Genomic DNA, 24,967 nt, shown 5'->3' on the forward strand with positions numbered 1-24,967 from the left:
AAAACTGCTTTGGGACTACTAGTCCCCGGTTTCCGCTTCCGAAAGCACCGATAATAGTAAACTCACTTCTATTTCTCAGAAACAGCGATTTCTAACAAATCATGATTCAAATTAAAGCTCTCATTGTTTTAAAAGATGCTGTGCAATATAGTCCAGATTCGACATTATAAAGCGATGAGTGTCAAAACATTCAAATAGCCGCTCAAAATGACGATGCAAACGCGTCGGTACATGCGGTACGGAAGAAGAAAACACCACCGGCCTTGATCCGTTCGCAGCGTGCTTTTTCTCAGAGATGGTCTCTTCGCCAAAAACTCCCATAGATTGCTATTGAATTTCATCATGCTTTCATAGGGTAAAATGTGTTTAGAAGTGCACACCGTCATTTAGAGCGATGATGCAAAAAAGGGTAAAATTCTTCTAGATTTGGCTCGAAACTGATTTAATTTGTTAGCTATAATAGCTACTTACTGAATGGCTATATTGGTTCCCAGTTCTCGGTTCCAGAAGTACCGGAAATAATGGTCAAAAACTCTAAAACGAGACTCACTCAATTTTTTCAGAGATGATTTGATCGATTTCCACAAACTTAGGCTTAAATGAAAAATCCTATAGTCTCATAGGTTGCTGTTTAATTTCATCCGGTTCATGCTTCCGGATACGGAACTATAGGATAAAGTGTGTTTAAAATTTCCAAACCGTCATTTAGTGCCACGATACAAAATGAAGAAAAATTCTTATTAACTTGACATAGCTGTAAACAAATTGAACCCAAAGAAATTTTCTAATTAAATTCAAGTTTTAAAACAAAATTTCTTGACAGAATCTTCTATTGATATTTTTGAAAATATAAGTAATATGAGACACACCTAGGTGAATGAGAAAGGTTTTTTTTCTAAATTTCTCTTCGAAAAATCTATTCAAAGAAGTAAACAAACTCAGCAAGCATGTGTTTTCTCACGAGGTGCTAGATATTGAAAGCTCGCGACAACGCCAAACGAATGTTTACATATTCGTTTTTTTTAGTTGATATGGTTACGCCTGGGGGACAATTTCCGGTTCTCCGGATGGCAAAAATTTCTCCGGCAGAAACCCCCGCTGTTTACAAAACATTTATTTTTATATGACGTGCGACGAATTTGCGAAATTTTTGTCACATCCTGATCGATTTCATTTACTGGAAAGGACTATATCAAATGAAAAGTACACCAGGAAAAAAGGGTGTAATTTCAAATATGTAATTAATTTTTTGATATCTTAATTCGAAACAGCAAATGTTTACTTTTTCATAGTCATGAACTTGACTGTTTTAATGTGACTGTGACTCAATTTGACTAGCTCATATATGGTAATAAGAGGGCAAACTATCATTATTAGCAGTTTTTTTATAAGCTGGAAATGAAACTGAGAAAGTTAGGTGAGATTTAATGAAAGAGTACTTAAGTTAATTTAAAAAGAGGGGTTTAAGAAATGTCTAAAGTAAACACATAACCGTTTGTGTTTATACCGTCGACTAAAATGATTAGATTCAAACCTTAGAGTCATTTCCTGAATATCCTTCTCCTTCTGGACCCGTTGAAGTTCGTTTTCGACCATCTTCTTTTCGTCTTCGAGTGAATCGTACATCTTCTGCAGCTTACTGTTGACATGCTGAAGTTTCTCGTAATCGGTGTTTAAACTATCGACCTGAAATAGAATACCGGTCAGTTCCCAGAATATTCCATCGGATCAACAGCGCATTACAATAGAGTTCAACTCCGCCTTTCCACGCTCCACCGAGTGTTTATCGGTTCGCAAACCGTCCAACGTTTTCTGCAGACTGTCCCGTTCCTTGTGCAGTTCGATCAGCTGATGGTTAGCCGAATCCAGCTTCTCGGTTAGTTCGGAAACTTTTCCCGTGAGAACCTCCCGGGTGTGTTCGCAGTTCTCGAGTTGCTTCTTGCTGGCCACCAACGCATCACCGTTGCTTTGCAGTTTGACCTGTAGATCATGAATCGAAAGCTGATACTTATGTAAGGCAGCCTGGACGGCCGAAATGGTGCCTTCGGCAAATGCCTGTGACGTTCGCAGTGTTCCACGTTTAGGAGACCGCGGTGAAACCGGAACAGCACCGGACTGCGAAAGGTGCAGATGATGCCCGGATGAGTCGGTCTCCGAATTGGCGGCTGATTCGGCATCGTGAACCACGGCATGGGCGATGTCTCGCAGGGCTGTCTGCAGACGCTCAAGCTCATCGTTCAGACGCTGCGTTTGTCCGACCTGACTTTCCGCTTGACTGTAGCGTTCTTCCATCACTTTCAGATCCCCCAGCATCTGCTGAAGACGTTGATCACGCTGTGCTATTTCCAGCTTTGCATTTTCATGCTGCATACGTAATTCTCCCAGCTGTGATTTGAGATCCAGATTTTCCCGTTCGATGTGCATCTGCTGAGCTTCCTGATAGTAAAAATAACAACTCATTTCTAGTGTCGACATTATTGCGGATACGAACTTTACCTCAATCTTGGACGTTTGTTTTATATTGACGGAAACTCCACTGCACGCACCGACCACCTCACGGCCGGTTCCGGTCAATTCCAGATGCATTCGGCCCAGTTCCATCTTGGTAGTGGTGGTCATCTCCTTGAACATCCGTTTTACGTTTACCACTTCGCGCCACATTTTCAGCAGCCGTGTATGTTCGTTGTTGTAATAATCGTTGAAAGCCTGCGTGGCGAAAAAAAAACAGATGCTGAATTAATGTTTGATAAATTGTGATACTTAATGTTGGACACTTTGAGGAAATACAATTCTTGGGAGCGATTCTATTCATATTAGGCGTAAAAACAGCAAGCTAAATCAAGCCAGAAAAACTTAATGCAAGCCCACAGGAACACAGCGCTTGCCAAACAAGACTTTTCTACGAGATATTTAGTACTATACTCGAGGCTAAGGTGTTCTGAAGCATTTTCTGTGAATACAAATGCGAATCGTCATAATAATACGCGGACATCTCGAGAGAAGTTGTACAGAAAACTTTTGGAAACTTGTTCTAATGCCGGTTGTTATTTCGCTTCGGGTTTATAAAATTTCGGGTCTTTAATTAACAATTTTTTTCTTTAGGAATACAAGCGTTTCTAAAATCTGAAGCCGTAACCTTAAAAATTAAACCATTCTCATCAACGTTTGTAAGAGAAATCGATGAAAATCCTATTTCGTAGATTTTGCATCCCAGTTTCTGATGCTAAACCAACCGGAAAGCGAGACAACCGACCACAAAATCATCCTGTAGATTGATTATGTAGTAGAAAATATGAGAGATAATGAAAATTATAGCTAAATTTTGAAAAGATCTAAACCGCAAATTAATGAACAACGTTTGTTGACGATACGTGAATAATTTTTTTTTGCACCCATATTTGTAAGATTTTACATTTGCATTCGTTCAAACTCAAAAGTTTTCTAATTGGAATTGATATTTAAGGAAGTCCTGAAACTTGTCAAACTGATTTCATTTTATTAGTGAATATAAGATTTTTTATGTAGGGTAAAAATATCTGGCATCTCTGCTGAGCAAATAGAAAAAAAAATCCTCATGCGTAAATCTATTTTAATCAATTAGGCTGAATCTTTTTTTTTACTGCGTTGGAGACAGTTTCCATAGGTTAGTTAATCAGGGATCAGACCAATTCTGCCGATTGTTATTTATCGTAACAAGGTAAAATTGGAGGTAACCAGCATCAGCAATTGTAGTCCGCTGAGCGACCCACTCATCACGCCCTGATTGTTGAACCTAAGAATACCGTAATAGACGCCCGTAATCCAAGAGGATCCGCTGTGTTTGTGTAGCGATGAACACCGTATTTTTCATTGGTTTCTACGACGGGTTCTTAGTTTATGTATTACTCATTCTCTTCTGTCGGTATCTCTACGCGAGAGTATGAGTTCCGATTGGAAATGAACGGTGCTATTTTTAGCGCACAAACACTTCGAATCAGATGCAGGGTTGCCACATTTAATCTGCATTTTTCAGAAGAAAAATCTGTAAATCTGTATCGGGAGCTCAAAAACCTGTGTTGAAAATCTGTGTATAGAAGTGATAAGAAATCGAAGCACAACGGAATGAAAAGTCTTTAGAACCTAATTTGATGAAACCATAACTTTTCTTAGTCTGAATTTTATGATTTTGTAGTTGAAAAAACGCTGGAAGTTGTTTTTGCGTTGGAGCCTCTCGGAATAATGACGAAATTTTTGGTAGCTTATAGAAGAGCTCGACAATGAGTGATTTCTTCTCAAAAAATACACTGAATATCACTTCTACCTAATTTTTGAGGAAAAATCACTCATTGTCGAGCTCTTCTATAAGCTACCCAAAATTAGGTAGATATCTACTCAAACTTTGAGTTGATAGGTTAAAATGAGTAGCGTGCTTTGTTATAGCATAACACTCGTACTAAACTTACATTTACCTAAATTTTGAGGTCATCACTCGTTACCCAAAATTAAAATGCACTTTAGTTGATGTTGGGTAGGTTTTGACCCAAAATTAGGTGGCGGCTGGTAAGAGTGTAGGTAAAAATGATTTTCAGTGCACAGTAGCTAATACACTCTCATTGAACATAACTGAAAAATGAGTGACTAGCCATTCAATTACATAAAATGTGCTCGTAGTCAAAACTTGAGTTTCTTCATGTATACGCATTTTTGAGTAAAAAAAGATGTCAAAATTTAAGTAATATTAAAACAAAATACAAAAATGTGTATTACCTAAACATTTGAGTGATTTGAACTCGAAATTTGAGTTTTTTGAACTCTAATTTTGATAACATTGAATCCTTTAACCATTTCTTGAGCTCGGCATAATAAAATGCCGAAACTGATCAGCAACACGTAAATTTGCTAATTGCTCAGTAATCAATACGCATGTTTCTGAACTTCGTTAAATGCATTCACTGATATTTCGGTAAAACGCTTCACTTTGCCGAAATTTGGCATAATTGCTTGCTGAAGTTATCAGTAAACAACAGATATGCCGACATCAGCAGAGACGTTTGTCGAGATTCCGGAATATGCGCTAGCTGTTGCCGAGATTCAGCACGACAGCTGTCATTTATTGCCGCGTTACATTTCCGCTTCGCATTGTGCGATTATTTTCTAATGAAATTCTCGAGTGAAAAAATGGATAATCTTCGAAGAAGCGTGGAACCACTTGCAAGTAAAAATATTGAATAAATATAGTGACATGTTTCGCTTTATAAAAAGCGACTTTATCAGATCACATTATAAGGGAAAAACGCCCAACACGGGGCTCAAAGAGTCCTCGAGACAAAACTTTGGGGGATATGCGAAAAAATAACCCAATGCATGGAATAATTCAATAGATCAAAGTAAGTTTATTTTTTGAACAATACCGTATATGCATCATTAAATATTGAACATTTTTGTAAGCCAAAAATCAATATATATTTTTATTTTCATATTTCCAGCTCGACTCAAGGTGGCCGCATCTGGAAACGCCGCTTTTTTATGCTACATGTTTTCAGGTAGAGGCTAAGCACTACTGGCAACAAATTTGTAAGCCTTCTTTAAGTGTTAATAAAATGAATTTTTGATCCTGAATGGCGTGTTTATAATGTTGAGAAATTACAAACAAAATTAATTGACTAGATTTTTAATTACTGATGATTCGGTAATTTATTTTTTCATTTTTTCGTTTTATTGGATTGCCGAATATTCAGTGAACGTTTCACTGAGCAAACAGTAAATCTTATGCTGACGATTTCGGCAATATTTAACGTTTGTCAAATTTGAGGGTGCCGAGACTTTCAGTAATTTTATTTTTGCCGAGATGATTGCTGATTACTCGGCTGTGCGAATCTCGGCATTTTTTTGCCGAGACTCAGCTAAAAAATTTAAGTGTGTGTATCGGAGTAAAATTAAATGGTTTTGAAACATTCCTGTTTGACTTCTTACTGGATGTAATTGAAACCTGGAATACCCATAAGGATTTACCCATTTGACTAAAATGACAAACAATGACAGGAAAGAGTCTTCGAATCATCAATGAACAACATTCTTAACAAGTGTTTGTATTTAAACAACACACGTCGAACAACGCGACGGTTAGATTTTTTTTCACTCAAATATTTTAAAACTCAACGCTTACTCTATAACGCATGAGTAAATGTGAGAGAACTCATAGCTTCAGTTAATTTTAAACAAATCAGTATTCAAATGTTGACAGATTGCTTCAATTTGTGGATTTGAGTAATCGCAACTCAAATTTTGAGTAATGTCCAATGAGCGTTGTAAGGGGAACGCTAGTGCACAATTTTTTGTACCCCCTCCACAATGTTTTACGGACAAAACATTGAAGTCATTTCTTGTTTCATTGGTGAAAAACGTAATATTCAGTAAAAAATGATTGCAGCATATTATCCTTTTGTTATAGGTTTTATTGTTATAAAATAGTAACTTTAGTTTACAATATACGCAATACATTTTAAAGCAGCTTTCAAATGTTAATCAAATTTTGCTCACGAATCGTTTCGCACTTATTCTCTCGTTGTAACTGCTGTATTGACAGTATTGATGAGGATGAGGATTAAGTTAAATTCAAATGAAAGAGCATTTTCAGGTTACCAACTGAGTAGGTATAAATTTTAAAAATTGACACATTTCATTCATTTTAGCCTGTGCAGTTCACTTTAAATATAAATAAATAAATTATTAAAGAACTGTTTGAATTTTTGTCTGTACGACTTACAAGAATGGGCAAAACTTTATTGCGAATATCTCTTGATGTCCTTAACCCAACAACATAATTTTTTCTACAAGTTATCGGAAATATGATCAGGACTTTGTGATTAAATTTTCAATAGTGTGAGATAACCATGAATAACTGAAAAACGAAGTTTTCTAAAACTTTTGGAAATAAAGAGGAAATTTCATCACGCTTACTTGCCTTTTTCGCACCCGGATGACGGTTTTGAGATATTCAAACACATATCAGTTCCGATTATCTACTGGACGAGAATAAAATATAAAGTTTGATTGAAAATCGTTTATTTCTTCTAGTTCTGTAGATGGAACTGGATGTCGAAGTGAGGTTCTCCCACCAGCATCAGTAAGAACAAACCAGATATAAAGCGTGAAACGCTCAGGTCGTGCTTTCATTTGGACTTCGATCGTCGGGAGAAGCAGTCGCCAGTAGTAAGAGCAGACCTTTGAGGTGGTACAAAACCTCAAACGCTCAAGTCGTGCTGGGATAATTTGATTAGATTTGTGTGTTTATAACTGAGAGAATTACATAATTTGGCCCTTCTGAATGCAAGAAATTTCTCCCGTAAAGCCTTTTGATAGTTTCTTTCACTAAAATATTCAAATCCAAAATGAAGTAATCGCCATCAAAATTCTGTATGTTGCTATTTAGACCCATATTTGTATACCCAGAGAATTATGCAATATTTTCGTTTGCTGTACTGTATACGGCCTAATTTTCAACCAGGTGTAGATGGAAGTACCACTATCTGTTCATTTGTTATATAAAATGCATAGCTCCGAATCAGAATATATTTAAACTCATCTCGTCACTCTCCATCATGAACGCCTTCATTAAATGTTGCTTTCAGAACCACCAAATTTTATCACGAAGAACTATTCTGGTTATTTCGTAGAATTTAATTGTATGTCAGAATGTTCAATGAAACTAATCTGTACTTTAGTTTAGGTTCATCGTATCAAATTTTAGTAGTGGAAAAAGGGAAAACTTGCACAATTCACATAATCGATCAGCTCATTGATATTCGCAAGCATAAAGAAAGAGTGTCAGCTTTATTCGTATTCACGACGTCCAGTTATGTCTCTGACATTACACACCCGTACTTTTTTCCATTGAAATTGTATTTCATACCGTCTGTACTTCTGCAGACAAAAAATGTTCTAATATCTTTTGTCCTGTTTTATCAATTTGTGTCTTAAAATAAGTCATACTTTAGTATAGGTGCACCGAAACAATTCTGGAAGCAAAGAAATGAAACTTCGCACAATTCACACAATATATCAACTTATGGGAACTTATTTCAGATATTCAGAAGTGTAAAGTTTTATTCGTATTCACGTCATCCAGTTATGTCTCTGACATTACCAACCCAATCTTGCTCAAGCTGATTTCTGATCAAGGTTCTGGATATACAAATTTCAAATTCTTGACTAGAAATACAGATTTCCGGTAGTGTGAATTCAAAATTTAATAATGATGTTCTGTTTTTTGTAGTACTGAAATGAGAATGAAAATTCAATAAAAAATTATAGTTAGGACCGCAATCACTACAAATGGTCCCATCTGCTGCTGACGGATTTATTATGTTCACTTTTACTCGCAATTATTGTAGCGTAAGCGTAATTCAATCATTTTCAGATTGTATTCTTTTCCATCAAATCATCGAAACACTCAAACGCAAAAATCACTTCCAACGATTTTTCAACTTCAACATTATAAAAGCCAGACTATTTCTTCTGTGAAAGTTTGAAGCCTAACTACGGCGACACCTACTTTGTTTTTCGCAGCCAACGTTCAAACAAGAAAAACTGGCAAACAAAGTGCAGTGCAAGTATAGAAAACAAAACCGCTCTGCATAATTTTTCCTTTGCAAATCTTACCTGTTCTTCTTCCTTCCACTCGTCCTCCTTCGCTAACAGCTCATCACGCAAACTTTCCCAATCGCTGGTAAGTTTCTGAAGATCATTGGTTAACGTTTCGTTGCTTCTTTGGGACTCTTCCAGCTGCTGACGCAGACGGGAGTTCTCGAGCAACATTTTTTCGCAACTGAAAGATAAACAGAATCTATGAAATCTGTTTATTTTTTATTCTATTAAGAACATATTTACCGACGTCGTTCCTCGTCGAGCTGGTGTCGGACTTCGTCATGGCCTCCTTCGGCATACTGCCGACAGGGTGACTGTGAACGTGACCTGGAGCGGGATCGTTCTCGAGCCACCGGACAAGGCGGAAGGCTCAACGGACCCGCGGATCCGGTCACGGAGCATGGCCCTAACGGTGGGACCGCGGAAGGGCATACCGTAGATGAAACGTGATGATGTTTATTCGGTGACACATCCCGGGTTTGTTGATAGCTTGGACAAGGATTGATCGAGGATGAAGAAGTTTGTTCCAGCTCGGTACAACGTTGCTTGTACTGAAGAACTTTCGCCTGCAGACGGCTGACCAGAGCAGCTTGATTATTTTGCGCCTGTTTGTATGTGTCCAATCGACGTCGGTAATTGTTTGCCTCCTCTTGCAGTCGGTGACGAAGTTCATTGTTTTGTCGTACCAAGGAACTGGTCTCCGATGGTGACGACGGGCTCAACATTTTGGAGGACGAGTTCAGACTGGATTTGTTGAACGGTCTGGAAAATGGTTTCTTGCGATCACTGCCAATACCGCCCCCGCCTTCACCCAGGTGACGTGAAGCTACACTAGGAGCGCATTCCTTGCCGCCCAACTGAAAGGATAAATAATATAAATCATTAATATTAAAAAAAAAAACAATTCATGAATCAGGTACTTTGAAAGAAACAGCTTTCTTCATAACTATCAGAATAACCCAAAGCAAAAACCAAATAACATCCTCGTTTGCCAGTTCCATCCACAATACTGATTTTACGGACGGTCATCACAGCTTGAGGATCAAGATTTTGGTAACCCGGCTAGCCAACAAAAACCAAAACAAATCATGTGAGGGGTTTGCTTTCCTCACCTAGAAGGAGTTTCTAAAATCGATACCAAACTCCCCGCAAGCCACAATAATTACCACCCTGTGGTCACTTTTATCGGGCGTTCGGTGCAAATACAAGTGGTGTCCTTTTCAAACACGACAGTCATTACGTCATCATATAGTGTATTATCTTCCCCATAGAATTTGAATAGGCATCAGAAATGAAGGGGAAAGCAGGAATGTGCCGGACCGACACACACGTTATAAAAAATCAGGCGTTGATTTCATCGGTCACTTGGCCTGCCGGCCGAGAAAGGAAAGGACCCTCGCTCATTCTAAAGTATGTGAATAATAAAAATGAAGCATAACCTCTTGCTTTTAGTTGATGTAAGAATAATAACAATGCCATTATTTGCCGACATTTGATCAATGAAAAGTAGGGTACATTTTTCCTTCAACTGGCCACCAGTATTCAATATAGCAAAAAAATGTGGAACGCTTCACGATTTTGCGTGTCATCCTTGCGCAGGGGCCATGCTAATCTTCTCTGTATCGTTCCAATTTTAGTATATGTCCAGCCGAAGCTAGGACGAGTCAAGATGTAAAAACCGTTCTTATATAGGAAGCATACGTACGAACAGTTCTATCGATGCATAAGCGACACTGATAGCGAAAAATGAAATACATCATTTCACCACAGCAGTAAAACTATAGAACCGAGCAGGCTGTCAATCGAAACGGTCGCAGGTAAATTCGAGCAGTACTTTTGAACCGTGTTGCCAAAATGATCGTTTCGTGAATAGAAGAAAGCAGAACAGAAATGCTTAATTGAATGATACCAATCAGAATGTCACCAGCGTGATGGAGATGATTTTGTCATATTCAATATATTTTGAAAATGCTTGAATGAATCTTTTTCTTTATCCGAGTATATAGGAAAAAAGTTGTTGTAATCAAACTCATTATTAAATTATGTCTAATATATTTGAAAATCTCGGATGCAATGGATGGAAATTATTTATAAACGTACAGGAATAGCACATAAAAATCGCTGTCAAGTTTTCAACACGTTTTCCACGCAGAGTACCTACGGTATAACATCTAATCAGGAACAAGTATTATACAAGAATTTGTAGGAAACTGTGGAATAAAGATTTTTAATAAATACATTAAGGCTGTGAACTATTTAGCGAATTATTTCATCTTTCAGTTAAAATTTGACAGTCGTGCAGTTATTTAGGCTGTGAACCATTTCGCGCAGCGTTGCCAGGTCATTTTTCCAAAAAATCTGTATTCGGCGTAAAAATCGGACTCAGAATCTCGTCAACATAAGTTCACGGAAATGTCACCAAAGCTCATTTTGGTACACAAAAAAAAATTTTGGTACACAAAAAAAAATTATCTGTACGATATCTGTATTGCGGTATAGAGGTCAAATATCTGTATAAATTTCTGTATACCTGGCAACGTTGATTTCGCGATTAATTTTAATTTTTGATTGAAATCTGACACTCGCAGCTCTTTTTTTCTGCTGCGATTCAGCTACGAATTTATTCAGCAGAGATTTTTTCCAATAATGTAAATTAAATAATTAATGGATTTTGTTTTGTGGCTTGTTTCAAAACTGAAAATCTCGGAAGTTATTTTTTCTGTCCCTGATTTTTTTCTTAGAAAATTTCTTGAACCGTTTTTTTCACTAGTGGTAATGAAAAAAACCTTTTCTGATTATGATTTTTCCAACCCTGCTGGACATACGAACCGACTCCGACTATACCGATACTCGCAATCCGGTTCCATAGGTAGCGGAATAGTTGTCAAGTGTTCCTTAATCGAATTCATTCATTTTTCTTAGAGATTGCTTAATCGATTCTCACAAAGTAATATTGGAATGAAAGTTCCTATGATTTCACAAACTGCGAATGATTTTATTCTACTATTGAATCCGGAATCACAAGAGGATTATTTTAAGTTTCCGATAGTTCTTCTAGGTGTTTTGTGTTGCGTATAATAAACGCAGAAAAATCCCGGTTGTTTAAAACAATAAAACGATTAGTTGCCATCAAACAAAAAAAAAATAGTCGTTTCAAACCGAGATATTGCAAATTCAAACAAAATATGCTTGACATTTGAATCACCCAGAATTTATTTATTTTTGCAATATTTTTTCTTCGTGTGACATCCTTCAAGTTTTTTGACATCATATTCTTTAATATATTTCGTCTCAAGATCATTTTAAATTAAATAATTCCGAAGCTTAAAAAACCGTTTTTATCACAAAATCATGCATAGTAAACATGATTACATAAGAAGACGATGGATTTCTTTCCGCTCATGACATAGATGATTGAAGAATTGAGAACAGTATGAAAGTAGTGTTGTTGCGCAATATATGCGTATAAACCCATTCCGGAGAAAACCTTATTATTGTTTATTAGTTAATCAACAGGGAGCGAAATGTAATCAGCCTCGATCTCCGTTACAATGCAGCGCCCCTCAAAGCGACTTTCAATTTTTCGATAGTTTACTGGCTCTTTTTAAACATAAAAAAGAACCAACAAACTGTCAAAAATGAACCTGATTTTGTTTTTGATGTGACAACCGCAAAACCTAATTACACGCTACAGAGTTTGGTCCAAGTAGGCGTTATTACAAATAGCGGCCCTTACACGATCATTTAAAGTGTCATTACTAAGTAATGACACTTCTGCTCAAACGCTCGTCATTACTGCATTACTGTACATCATTACTTTTTAGCATTACACGTTCATTAGCAATGATGAGTATTTGTAACTACTCCAGCAATAGCAATAGCAATATTTTTATTTTCGTTTAGCTGAAAATAAATTTGATTTGCCATTGAAACGTTAAGGTTAATGAAATATTAACAATTTAAATCTACACTTTGTCATTTTTTCGCGTATAGTTCTAAAGATATTCAGCACTTCCACAAAAAAAAAATAAGAAGAAAAAATAATGTTGGTAATGATGGAAAATCCGGAATTCCATCATTACTCGTGTCATTACTGAACTCGTAGACCTTACACGTTCATTAAAAGTGCCATTACTTTTTAGTAATGACACTTTTAATGATCGTGTAAGGGCCGCTAATCACATTCTGCATCCCTCTAAGAAAAAAATGCTCCACAATCGTCACCTAATGGGCGATGCATGTCATTTACTGACTGGGCTTGTTTGGAAACTTCAGCGAGACATGTCATCTATCTTGATGTATTTACATGAGCTATTTTTACTTGAAAAGCGATAAATGTGTGTAATCAATTTGGTACGTTAATCAAAGTGCCCCTCGTGGTTTACACAACTGTTTCAGTTGTTGGTTTTTCCCAAGCATGATTCAGCGAAATTAAAAACTGGGGGAACATAAAATTTTCCAGTAATTTCTCCTGTAATTCCATTGGAAGTGCAAAAAAAGGAATGGCGTCAGAATAAAGTCAAGTCAAATTCAGATCCGTGTTCGCTCTTTCAAATCTTGCATCAGCTTTACTTGATGTGGGTTTAGCACATTACATGGCGCTCTTGTAGGCAAGCAATTGATACATTGCACAACTGATAACTCCGGTGTGTTTGCATTGATTTATGTACTGTACGGCTTCGTAGGTTTATTTTCCTTCGCCTGGCTGGCACTTCGGACGAGATCCTCGATAGGAAACCGTCGAACGGTATACGATTGACTTCGGTGAACTTTGCACTCCGATCCATGAAGCATGACGAATGCCGGGCAGCATCCAGACGAGCACGTGGTCACGTACTGGGGAGGCTTTCGAGCCGGCCAATTGAGAATAAACAGGACAAAGTCCAGTTGCTGAAACTAACACATAACGGACATGCTGTTCCGAATCACTTCCTACCATCGGATGGGGTGTTCAACTTCAATGGAAGCAATTGAGTATTCGACAAAGTAATTCTCGAAGATTCAAATGCGAACATTGAAAAAACTGAGGCATACTGGAAATAACCGAATATTGATGTGGCATTTGTGGAATTGTCGAGGACACGGGTTAAATCTGAGGTCGATGTTCACATAACCTACATAAACCAACAAATCCTACAGTACTCATGAATGCGGAATTCGATTCCGGGTAGCACATTTAGACAGGGCAATAAAGGAATAGTGTGAGATTTCAATCAGAACCGGAAGCATAGTGATTGTTTGTCTGAAAAGTTTCCTTTACAATGGCTGGCACATTGAAGAGCGGTATTAGGTCTTGTTTATTACCGTGTTTGACCTTTTCTGGGTACAACCTAGGAAATCGCAGTAGGCATGTGAGTTGAGCGTATTTTTTTCTGCTGTAAAAATAGATCTATACATTTCCTAATGATTTTTGAAAAGGCCGTAAGAGCAAGTGACATTTTCTCTTTGTTTGTTTCTTTTCTATTAATTACCAAGCCGTTGTCATGGTCATCTATCAACTCTTTGTATAAAATAATACCCCAAACCTTCGACTTTCAAACAGTATTGTAAAATCCAATAAGAACTTTATAATCACGTAATAATAATCAGAAAGAAAGTGAACAAAGAGAAACTGTCACTCGCTCATACGGCCAGTTGAAAAATCAACCTAGATTTATCATACTTCTTAGGGCATATTCAGTAGTGTTTTAGTTCTAGATGCATAATTCATGCCAGTTACAAAATTTAAATCTGGATGTTAAAACAAGAAAAACTGGCAGCCCCAGCAGTGTTTTACTCGTATTTCAAATATACAAAAAAACGGCATCGTAGACCAGCTTTAAATTTGACAGTAGAACTGGTCGAATAAATAAAACTAAAACGGATTGCTGGGGATACGTTTGTTTCAGTTTCATTTACATTATAGACCACCCATATGAATCTTGCAGCTGCTGAATTTGCTCTTAGGTTGTTCGCAACGTTGTTTTGTTACGTATGGATGGATCTATTTTCGATCTACGACTAGACCATGTCACTCGCAACGCTTAGATCTAGTTCTAAGTGTAACGTCAAAGCGTCGAATGACATAACAGAAATTGTCAATATAAGCAGGAAGTGTTTTACACCGACTAATACAGTATTATTTAAAAGCACTGTAGCTCACTACTTTCGAAAAATTTTCTCTAGAAGTTAGTGACAAAACTTTATATTGTTTTCGAAATCATTCATTGTGTTTGTTTGTTTCTGATTTGAAACATCACAGTGAGTTGACATAACACCAATTCATTAACAGACAAATGTAGAACAGATTTTAAATCTTCGCATTGAAATCATCCTACTGAGTGTCTGTTCACTGTGATGTTCCAAATCAGAAACAAATAAAATACATAATTTCGCGAACGATATGCATTTTTTGTGCTAGAGTGCTTTGAAATGAAACTGTATTATTCAGTGCTTGTATTGCAATTGCTGAAATGTCATTCGACGCTTTGACATTTCGTCTGTCAAGTTTCGTCACACACACACTTACGCAAACAATGTTTCAAACAGTGTTCTAATGGTGTTTAAAATATTCATTAATTAAAAACAAATTCGTCGAGTAGTTTTAAATCCGTTTCAAATTTGTGCTCGAAAAACAGAACCAGATCTCAGCGTTGCGCTTGACATGTTTTAGTCGTAGATCTAAACTAGATCAGCCCATATGAAATGAAACAGCATTATGAACAAGCTTAGTATTTTAGAGTGATATTCTAACATTAGAATGCCGGACTCGAAAGAAAATCACTCAAGCTGTTGAGTCGGACACTCTGAAATAACATAACATAACCCGGGCACCGTGTAAAATCCATTTGAGCGATCGGAATTTCTCCATTATTGATTCTTTAAATATTATAAATCTCACATGCGAGCGTACACTTTTGTTCATTGACTTAGACCTCATACAAGCCTCGCAAGCGTTTACACTAGTGACATGAAGCTAAATTAGCTAAAAAATAGTGGGCTTTCAGTTCTCAGGCATTCAGTTTTGTAAATTTCACCATTGATAGTGGTTTTTGGGTTTAAAATTATGCTTCCCGCAGGCGCAGACGGCGTGCCCAATCAGGTATTTCGATGCACACTTCGACATTTTCTTCTATTTGAAGCAAAGATCAATTTTTCTGGGAACCTGTTGACATAATATGATTTCGGGTGGAATTGCATCATTTTCCGGATCGAATTGAATCGTTTTCGTACGGTTCAGCGATCCTTGATTCGTTTTAAGGCTTGTTCGCGGCAAAATCTGGACGGATTAAATTTGGAATAATTTGCTGTCAATTCAATACATAATACTTTTTTATTCATTCAATTGTGCATTATTAGTCATCTTAAAACGAATTACAGTTACTTAATTGGGCTGCATGAAAAATTACGTAGTTTTGAGTTTCATCCTGTCATTAAAATCTAAGCAGACTACCGAATTAGCTGCTTTTGTCCAAGATTTTCGAAATTTTCCTATAACTGTAGCTAGTTACTTATATTGAGAGAGTTGTCTCTTCATAAAAGTCCAATACTGCACGATGGGTCAACTCCGAGCAGTTGATACCATTTAAAAACATCTTTGGTGTAGTGACAAAATGCAAAATCATACCAGAATAGCGAGGGAGCGTCATGGCTGCGTAGGAATGGTAATAATTGATTCTTTAGGCACTCTTCACCACAGCTGCATATTACCTGTCAAACCATTTTTTTTCTTCAGGAAACGCTATTTCGTTGCATGGCAGTGCAAAAAAACATTCCGGGAAGCTATTCAAAGTCTTCCAGCACAGAAGTTTCATCGTCTATTATGCACCAATATACGGATTGAAACATTTTCAGATCAATGCGTCAAAAGATAGTTCTTTAAGAAACTATTAGAATCTAGTTTCCAGACTATATCTACCTTCCGATTGAATATAGCTACAAATACCCTTTAACCGATACAGTGCCGTACCCTTTCTCACGATGAAACGAAGCAAGCAGAAAACTAGACGAGGCCCAATCGATCGAAACTGGAAAATTGTTGGAGTGAAAAGTTTGCATGTAGAAAATTGCTTTATTATTTACAATGGCGAGGAGTAGCAGTGTGAATATTGGTCGAACGATACCGTACATTCCGCCAGTGACTCGTGCCAAGGTAACCGGTGGGAGGTGGGGACGTTTAAAATTGACTCCTAATGGTGTTCCGTTCGCGGTTAAAGTCAGTTTGCATTTGTGATGGGTAACGTCAAAATTCGCGTGCTGTATCGAAAAGCGACTACATAGTTTAGCAAAAGAAAATGAGCTGACAGCGTTCTGACAGGAAGCGCAAATTTAATTGTGTTATAACTGCCAAAAGTGTTTTGCTTTCGGAAAGCTCCACTTATCAACAGGTTCGGTACGGGCAAAGGGTACAGCCAAGGTACATGCATCCAACCAATGATCTGACTATCGCCAAGTACTCAGAGGGGTTAATCGCTTGTTGCTCCCCCGAAAAAACTGGGAAAAAACAACTATGAGGCGCCTACAACTGCCAGGTCACGTAACCAAATCCGGTTGTGCACTGCCTGATTAATAATGTACAGCTTGCGCAATGAACGCCGCTGCACAATGCGTTCTGGAGCACGTCTTATCAGTGTCGGAATAACGCTTTTCTGATTCGAAAGGTACACCACAAAAATGCCACTTGGGGAGCCATCATAAACAAGGCAACTTTTCGCAAAAATGTGTTCTCAATTCATGACAATGACAAACCAAACAACCGTGGAGCTGGGGGAACACACGCGACAAACCAGAACTAATCGATCAAATTTCCATATTCACCACTTCCAACCCTTCATCAGATAACGATGAGTTAAAACGAATGGACGAACATGTTCAGTTGCCTGTCTTCGTTCGTCGTCGGTAAGTTCATAAAATATTGTAAATAGGAAATCCCACCCCAAAATGTTTACTCGATATATTTGACTTGGGTTTGGTTCGGTTGACAGAAAACACTGCTACTCGCACAATGAGATACGTGCAGGTAGAACGATTTTGGTGTGTAGTGTTTCCGCGGTAACACAGAAACAAATCTAAGTAGGCTTGCGTTTTTTGTTTTTTCAACATTCCGATCATTCAGGGAATATGCGAAGCACGGAAATAATGATTGATTCTGGGTATTTTTCAAGAAACGTCATCAGATTTTCAAGTGAAAGCAGCACTGAATAGAGAAATGAGAGGAATACGAATTGAGCTATATTTAATAGTATTAGCAGTAAAATTGGAGACCTCCCGTGTTTTACTACTCCATGCATAAGTTATTCTATAGTACTTCACTGATCCATTCATGCAGCTCCTGAAACAGAATATCCTCGAAAAGGCAAAGCAAGGAATAGTTTTGGAATTACATTTCCATTTACATTTACACTCTCTTGGGCTGTGGACCCACTCGTGAATTATTTCAACTTTTATTTAAAATTAGACCGTCGGGCAGTTATTTTGTCGTTGTCATGATTAACCCTACCCGAAAGCATGCACTGAAAATCGAGTTTACTTATTTTTTGAGAAGAAATCGTTCGATGTTATCTACTCAAACTTTGATTCGATCGTAAAAAATAGGTAGCGAACATTGCCAAAGTTACCATGACAACACTTTGGGCAATCTTACATTTACCTAAATATTAGTTGATTTTGGATAGGTTTCAATCCAAAATTAGGTAGCGGCTGGTAAGAGCGCGGTTATTATTGACAGTTTGATAGTTATCTAAACGGTCTTGCTTCTAAATCTGTGCTGCAGAGCATAAGAATGCTGAAATATGCAGGTAACGTTATGCCACATACGACTCAATTCATTATAAGAACGAACATTTTTCCATAGATGTATTTAACGGAAAGCGGAGAATCTGTGAAATCACGTAAAATTATAATGCCTGTCATATACATCTAGAATGACCAATTTTACAGCAGGTGTAACTGTTATGTGTGTTAATTTCAATTTAAGTTAAGTAAATACGAATTTTAATTTTCATGTGAGGTAATTTGACAAAATACCTTATTACATTGACATTTCATCACATATGGAATTAAGTTGCCCGTAAAATTCCAAACTATTTACGGTACAGTTATTTAAATTCCATACTGAATTCCGTGACGTTTTGGTCAATTTCATAATCTTGCCAAGATAGGCGGCTCAGTAAATTACGTTGGTTAGAGCCTCGTGGTTGATGAGTGGAGACCAGAGTTGCAGATTGTCAGTCACGTCAAATGACCTTGACAGACTGACTAAAATCATCGTCAACTGTAATCGGTACGGTCAAAGCGTCTGTCAAATGAGATACTCGATAGCTCTATGACCATGTAGAAGTATACTCAGTCGAAGACAGGCGACTTTTTTGTTTTCTCTCTCATTCTCATATTCCCTGTTGAAGTAAAATAATTCCATGAGAGTACTTACATAAACATAAATTGATAAAGTTCATTCTTCTTTGAAAAAAGTCATCGGACTTCGGAGTTTATTGGTGTAAATGAATTTAATTCAATGTTTATGCTGCTTGACTAATATTTAGTCACATCGTAATCAAGCAGTGACAGGAGAAATGGAGATAATATCAGTTCAACATAAACTGCTACGCACTGATGAGTCTAAGACGAAACGTAAAATCAAATGTTCAAATGTATTTGAGTGTTTGTAAATTGAAGATATTTAGAGAAGATGGTATGGTTTAGTTTACGATAATGTGTAATATGTATCGTTTGGATAAATGTTATCTGTTGGTACAAAATATGACAAGGTTTGATGCCTGTTGGAGAAGGAGAAATAGAATTCCAGCTAGACTGGGCTTTTCCATTTCTCATATAACTCATGTTTTCATTAATATTACTAAGGAATTCATCAAAGAAACTTTTATTTGAATAATAAACTTTTTTTAATCGAAAAAAATACCGTAAAATGGTTTTTTAATATCTCTAACCAGTTCAGTAAAACTTCTTTCAATTCAATAGAAACCGAATGTGGCACACATTGACGATTAGTCTACTACCGTAAACATACAAGCTTCGCTGACGTACCGAACGGGCAGCAATCATTTCTTCATTCGTTTCTCTTTCAGTTAAAGCACAGTTGAACAACAGTCAGTTCAAAGATAAACTCAAGATGGAATACTCTATGATTTTTCATATACTATTCAAATAGGACCCCTTGATGAAATCGGTTCACCGTCAGTTGCAGTACAATTCTTCTTTAAAACAAAATAACAAGCGTCGAATCGCTACATGCGTCGTAACTATGACAATTTTCGTTTAGGTAGAATTAATCTTAAATTGCAATATGATAGAAATCGTAGTCTGTTGCTGCATATCGAGTGGTTTTTGAAACAGGAAAACAAAAATCAATAAGAATTATTGCTAAGAATCTGTTCAATTTGCAATATTCTTATCTTACGATGCATTAAAGTGAATGGATGTTACAACATATTTTGTGCGGTATGTTTACATATGTTTACTTCTTCCCAAACTTGTATTGTTGCTATGGAATTTTACCGTCATTTTCAAATGTTTATCGACGCTTATTTACGAAGGGTCAACAAAACTACACTATTACTAAGTTCACTGGTTCACGATTACTGGTCCGATATTTTTCGATGGATCGTATGGGACATTGTAATCTTGAGTTTATCTTTGGTCAGTTGATCTCTTGGAATAACATAATATCTCTTTCAATTGTTTGAGAGTGCAGCCTACAAATGAGGTTCATGTAAATATTCGCATTAGTTCAAGGTAATGGATGAAAGGTAAATCAGTCATGGTAGCTAACATATCAACTACAGAATAAGCATTAATTCATTGTTTCCTCTTTCTGTTTCGGATTTGCATAATCCAGTAAAAGAAACTATCAAAATGATGTACGCGATTCAAGGATGGCTTTTATCGTATCAAAGAACGTTCACTGGCAACTCTTCAACGATTGAATCAGTGCCATCAAAGAGAGTTGGAAATCATCGCAACAACAAAAACCCGGCATGGCTCATTTAACATAGAATCGACACCAGTGCGAGAGCGAATTTCTCTCGATGACATTTCTGAGAATCAAAGGTTAGCACGCTGCTGTGGGGATCTTCTCTGAAACAACAAACGGTCGCTTATTCTCGTTTCGCGATCCGATTCTATACAGGCAGTTGATAATTGCGACAGAATCATTTTACTATTGCCGCTTATTCTAACTATGTGCATATAATCTTTGTATAAGTTGTGTCTATGAAAATGTATGTGAATGCTCCACACATGGCTCGATTTTCTGCGATAATTGTCAACTTGCGATTCTCTCTTGGGAAATTCCACACAGCAACGATCATTATCAGACTGTAATTTTTTTTAAGGGCCGTGAAATACTCAGAGTATGAAGTGGAGCGAAGGAATGTATAAAAATTCTCTCGCGGTTCATGAATTGAGAGACTCGAGTTCTTGTAGCATCTTCTACCGGATTGAAAATGTTGTATACAATATAGATAGCAATATAGCAGCTTCTGTCAAATTTTCGGCAATCATCAACACTGACGGGATTAATCTCTGGCATTCAGAAGGGTCAAACTGAGGAATTCTCTACGATATTAAACACTGTTGGGCGTATTTTGTTGGACGCGAATCAGCCATATGCTGGCTTTATTCGCACTCGTTTAGTGCGAATTTTTCATTGCGAAAAGTGCACAAAGCGAATCAAATTATTCTATATTTGCACTAAACTGATGGTTTTATCTTCGATTTGCAAAGAAGTAATCTTTATAGTTCTTTAGGTAATGTTTGGAGACATTGGAATGGCTGATTTTGCACAATATTCCCCACCGTTTTCCACTTTTCATTGTGTTTTGCTTCAATGCAAACGACCAGTAGTAGGATGACGAAATCGATCTTGTTTGAAGAGAAACTGACTCTGCGAACGTCCCGCAATGGATTCAATACTGAACTGAATTCTTGATACTGGAACTGGAACTGAGCTCTGAACCTGAACCAACCGGAATGATGCACTGTTGAAAATTTTACCAGAAATTTTTGATAATATTACTGATGGCATGGAGAAAGAATTATCCTGTTGCGTTTAGTATAACTCGAGATATTCCGCGTATTATTGTACCGGGTGAGTTTTGAACAGGCCACATAGTAAAGTAAAACGTATTGAAAAACAATTTCTTACAAATCGAGCAAAATCCCCGAACTCTATTTGATTCGATTGTTCTGGCTTCTGAAATTGTGTAACTCGCGGAAATAATAACCCAATGATTGCATGTTGTGTAATCATAATAATAATAATAATCGATTATTGAAGAATGGATCCGAACGATTCAAACTGCTACCTATCGTCGCCACCGTGTTTTTTATGTTGTATATCCATTCTATCCCGGTACCAACCACATGCTCGGTGGTGGATGATGACACACGGCAATCAACCATCGTAGTAGGCCGTAGTAAGTTTTATTATTTGCTAGCAACGCGCTTCCGTTACTAGGGTAGTAGCAGACCCTGTCAGCTTGGAGCGAAATCAATCTTCAGTTCAACAACGCCATCGCACGGCATCACATTCAACATATCATGTCAATTGCATGGGTGCGCAGTGCTGCTATTTTGGCGCGCACGAATTTGACATTTCTCTCCCCTGCTTCTATGTTCGAGATTCGATGCGAGCTCGCCTGAGGGCACCATGTTCGCAAAAAAGGATGTTGCCAATGATTTGTTCGGGAAATGTGAGAGCTGGATATCTTGTTAATATGATGTCTTTGGTAGTAGTGATTTATACGGTTATTTTTTCCCATCAACAAAACTCCACTACTGCAAACGCCCATAAGTAAACAAATTCTGCAGACCGAAAACGACGAGTCGTCGAATTTTGCCCATGCCCTATTTGCACATTACCATAAAAATGTGAAATATGCTTTCGACTATGCTCGAAAATCGGTTCCGGAAAGGTGGCATCATCTTCGGGATCGCATCGAAGCAAAAAAATGAATCAATCCAAATCACTCCTCCGTCGCATGCTCTGATAACGGATTCGTACTGGTCACGGATTTGTTGGCTTCACATCAAGGAACTAAACAAAATGTACACAAAACTGCCCAATTGTGTATACACCGCATGTCCTCTTCTCTCATTGCCCTATCAAGCTGTTGCAATGACCTGCAATGAAAGTGCAATGTAAATACGGCAGATGTGATTGAACGTGTCTAAACCAACTGAGGTAAGCCGTTTTGATGTTCCGAAAATAGCAGTGAAAAATATGGCCGTGCCTAGGATGCCGTAGCGCGTTCAGTGCACATGATCCCGTTGAAGTTTATTATCAACAGCGATTAGATGTAATGTGTTTTCATTTTAAGTGATGTTTGGTTTGACTAATGCATGTAATCATTGACTTTTCCAGGTAATTTAATGTCATAACATGCAACTTCTAGAAAGTGGATTCGAAATCATTTGGGTTCAGAAGTAAGTTTCCGGTGTTTCACAGAGGATGGCGCCACCGATTTTTTTTTGGGCCTGAGAAGTCAGATCTAATATGATCTCGTGTGTTGATCGATGCAAAAGTGTCATCCGGAAATACCTACCTCCGTCATTCTGATATTGTAATACTCGAGAAGCTTTCAGATAGTAACACCAATCTAATTCCTGCAATATTCAGCTTCAGTTTTTTTAGGTACTCAGATTAGAGGATTTATTCGTTTTTACAAGGACGACAGGAACACAACGGCAGTCAATCATCGTGTATTTCAAAATAATTCTTATCTATTTAGGACCTTTGCTCCAGTGGACCTTTTTTGTTACTTTCATTTGTTGACTAGTTATGTGAACATATTAGCAAGCTCGCCTCCACCGCGTGATTCCGAAGGACTGTACAGAATGAAACGTTGGCGATTTGTTGCATCAGCTACAAGTAGGTTGATTTATAGCAAAACCACGGTAGCTCCAAATCTGTATTTTGAATTAGACGGATCCTTTAGCTTATAAAGTTCAGCTTCAACCTTGAGGTTCCGGCTCCTATCACCTAGTGCATCATAGTACTTGAAAACATAATTGAGAAGTCGATAAATATGTCAAATTGATATGGACAGCATTTGCCGAACCGTGACACTGGAATCTAAACTTGGATCAATGTGGAATTAGAAAGCGATATATGAAAACGCTTACCACTGTCATCGAGAAAACGAGCTAAATTTTTGAATAGTTTTCAGCACAGTTTCACAGAGTAATAAATATTTCCGGTACTTCCGGTATCGGAAGCAGGGAACCGATATGACCGAAAAGAGTATATTTAGCAATCAAGAATTGAATCGCTCCTGTTTGCATGGTCACTTATGAAAAACAGAGTTGAAATTGATTTTTGGCAGCTCTAATCCTGTAGCTTTGGAACCGGAGATCAGATCAAAATAAAGTCTGAATAAAATTATTTGAAAATTTTGTGAAAATCGTTTTTTTTTGCACTAATCACTCTTAATTCCGGAACCGGAAGTCGAAGCCGGATGAAGCTTGGAAGTTTTATATAGGACCATGAGACCTTTCATTTTAATCGTTTTGTCATATAGAAATGCTTTGTAATCGCTGTGAAAACCGAATTAAACCGAGGCCCGGAGGGCTGAGTGTCATATACCATTCGACTCAGTTCGTCGACATAGAAAAATGTTGGGTGTGTGTGTATGTGTGACAAATAACGTCACTCAATTCTCTCAGAGATGGCTGAACTGATTTTTATAAACTAAGATTCGAAAAAAAAGTCTTATGCCTCATACAATTTTTCTGAATTTCATTTGGATCCGACTTCCGGTTCCGGAATTACAACGAAATATGTGAAAATTTATGAAAAAATGCGCACTCAATTTTGTTTTCCGAGATTGTATGAGACTTTTTATTTGAATCTAAATTTATGAAAATCGGTTTAGCCATCTCGGAGAAAATTGAGTGACATTCTTAACCGATTTTAACAAACTAAGAAATAGACAAAAAGGTCTTAAAATTCCTTTAAAAGACCTCGAAAAGTCGATTCAGATCCGGCTTCCGGTTCCGGTATTACAGTACGATTAGTGAAAATATTCAATTTCATGAGTATTTTTCCACAAGCGATGGCGAAACGAGGTGCACATTTTTATAAAACTTCTTCCTGCTAAATACACCTAGTTAGCAGATCTTGTTAGCTAGTGAATATAAAAAAAACACTTTGGGACTACTAGCCCCAAGTTTCCGCTTCCGAAAACACCGATAATAGTGGAGAAAAGCTCCAAACGCGGAACTCACGTCGATTTCTCATCAACGGTTAAACCGATTTTCACGAACCATGATTCAAATTAAAATTCTCATTATCCTAAAAGATACTGTGCAATTCCATCCAGATCCGACTTCCGGTTCCGAAATTATA

The 24,967-nt window shown here is 37.4% G+C and overlaps 1 protein-coding gene and 1 non-coding gene across 3 annotated transcripts in view; both read right to left on the bottom strand.

Moving 5' to 3' along the window:
* The window catches only part of LOC131437249 (rootletin), a 70,189-nt gene that overhangs the window by 18,398 nt on the left and 26,824 nt on the right, over positions 1–24,967 (bottom strand). For both annotated transcript variants that reach the window (XM_058606484.1, XM_058606476.1), the window contains exons 2-6: positions 8,869–9,482; positions 8,641–8,806; positions 2,497–2,706; positions 1,744–2,436; positions 1,535–1,686 (exon numbers count right to left, since the gene is read on the bottom strand). In XM_058606484.1, the coding sequence (XP_058462467.1) occupies positions 1,535–1,686; positions 1,744–2,436; positions 2,497–2,706; positions 8,641–8,806; positions 8,869–9,350 (1,703 nt within the window). In that variant the 5' untranslated portion in view covers positions 9,351–9,482. The remainder of the gene's footprint in view (positions 1–1,534; positions 1,687–1,743; positions 2,437–2,496; positions 2,707–8,640; positions 8,807–8,868; positions 9,483–24,967) is intronic.
* Positions 10,180–10,286, bottom strand: LOC131426791 (U6 spliceosomal RNA). The gene has a single exon (XR_009229206.1). It is a non-coding gene; the product is annotated as a U6 spliceosomal RNA (small nuclear RNA).

This window comes from Malaya genurostris, chromosome 1, assembly GCF_030247185.1.
Source record: "Malaya genurostris strain Urasoe2022 chromosome 1, Malgen_1.1, whole genome shotgun sequence".
Classification (NCBI taxonomy): Eukaryota; Metazoa; Arthropoda; class Insecta; order Diptera; family Culicidae; genus Malaya; species Malaya genurostris.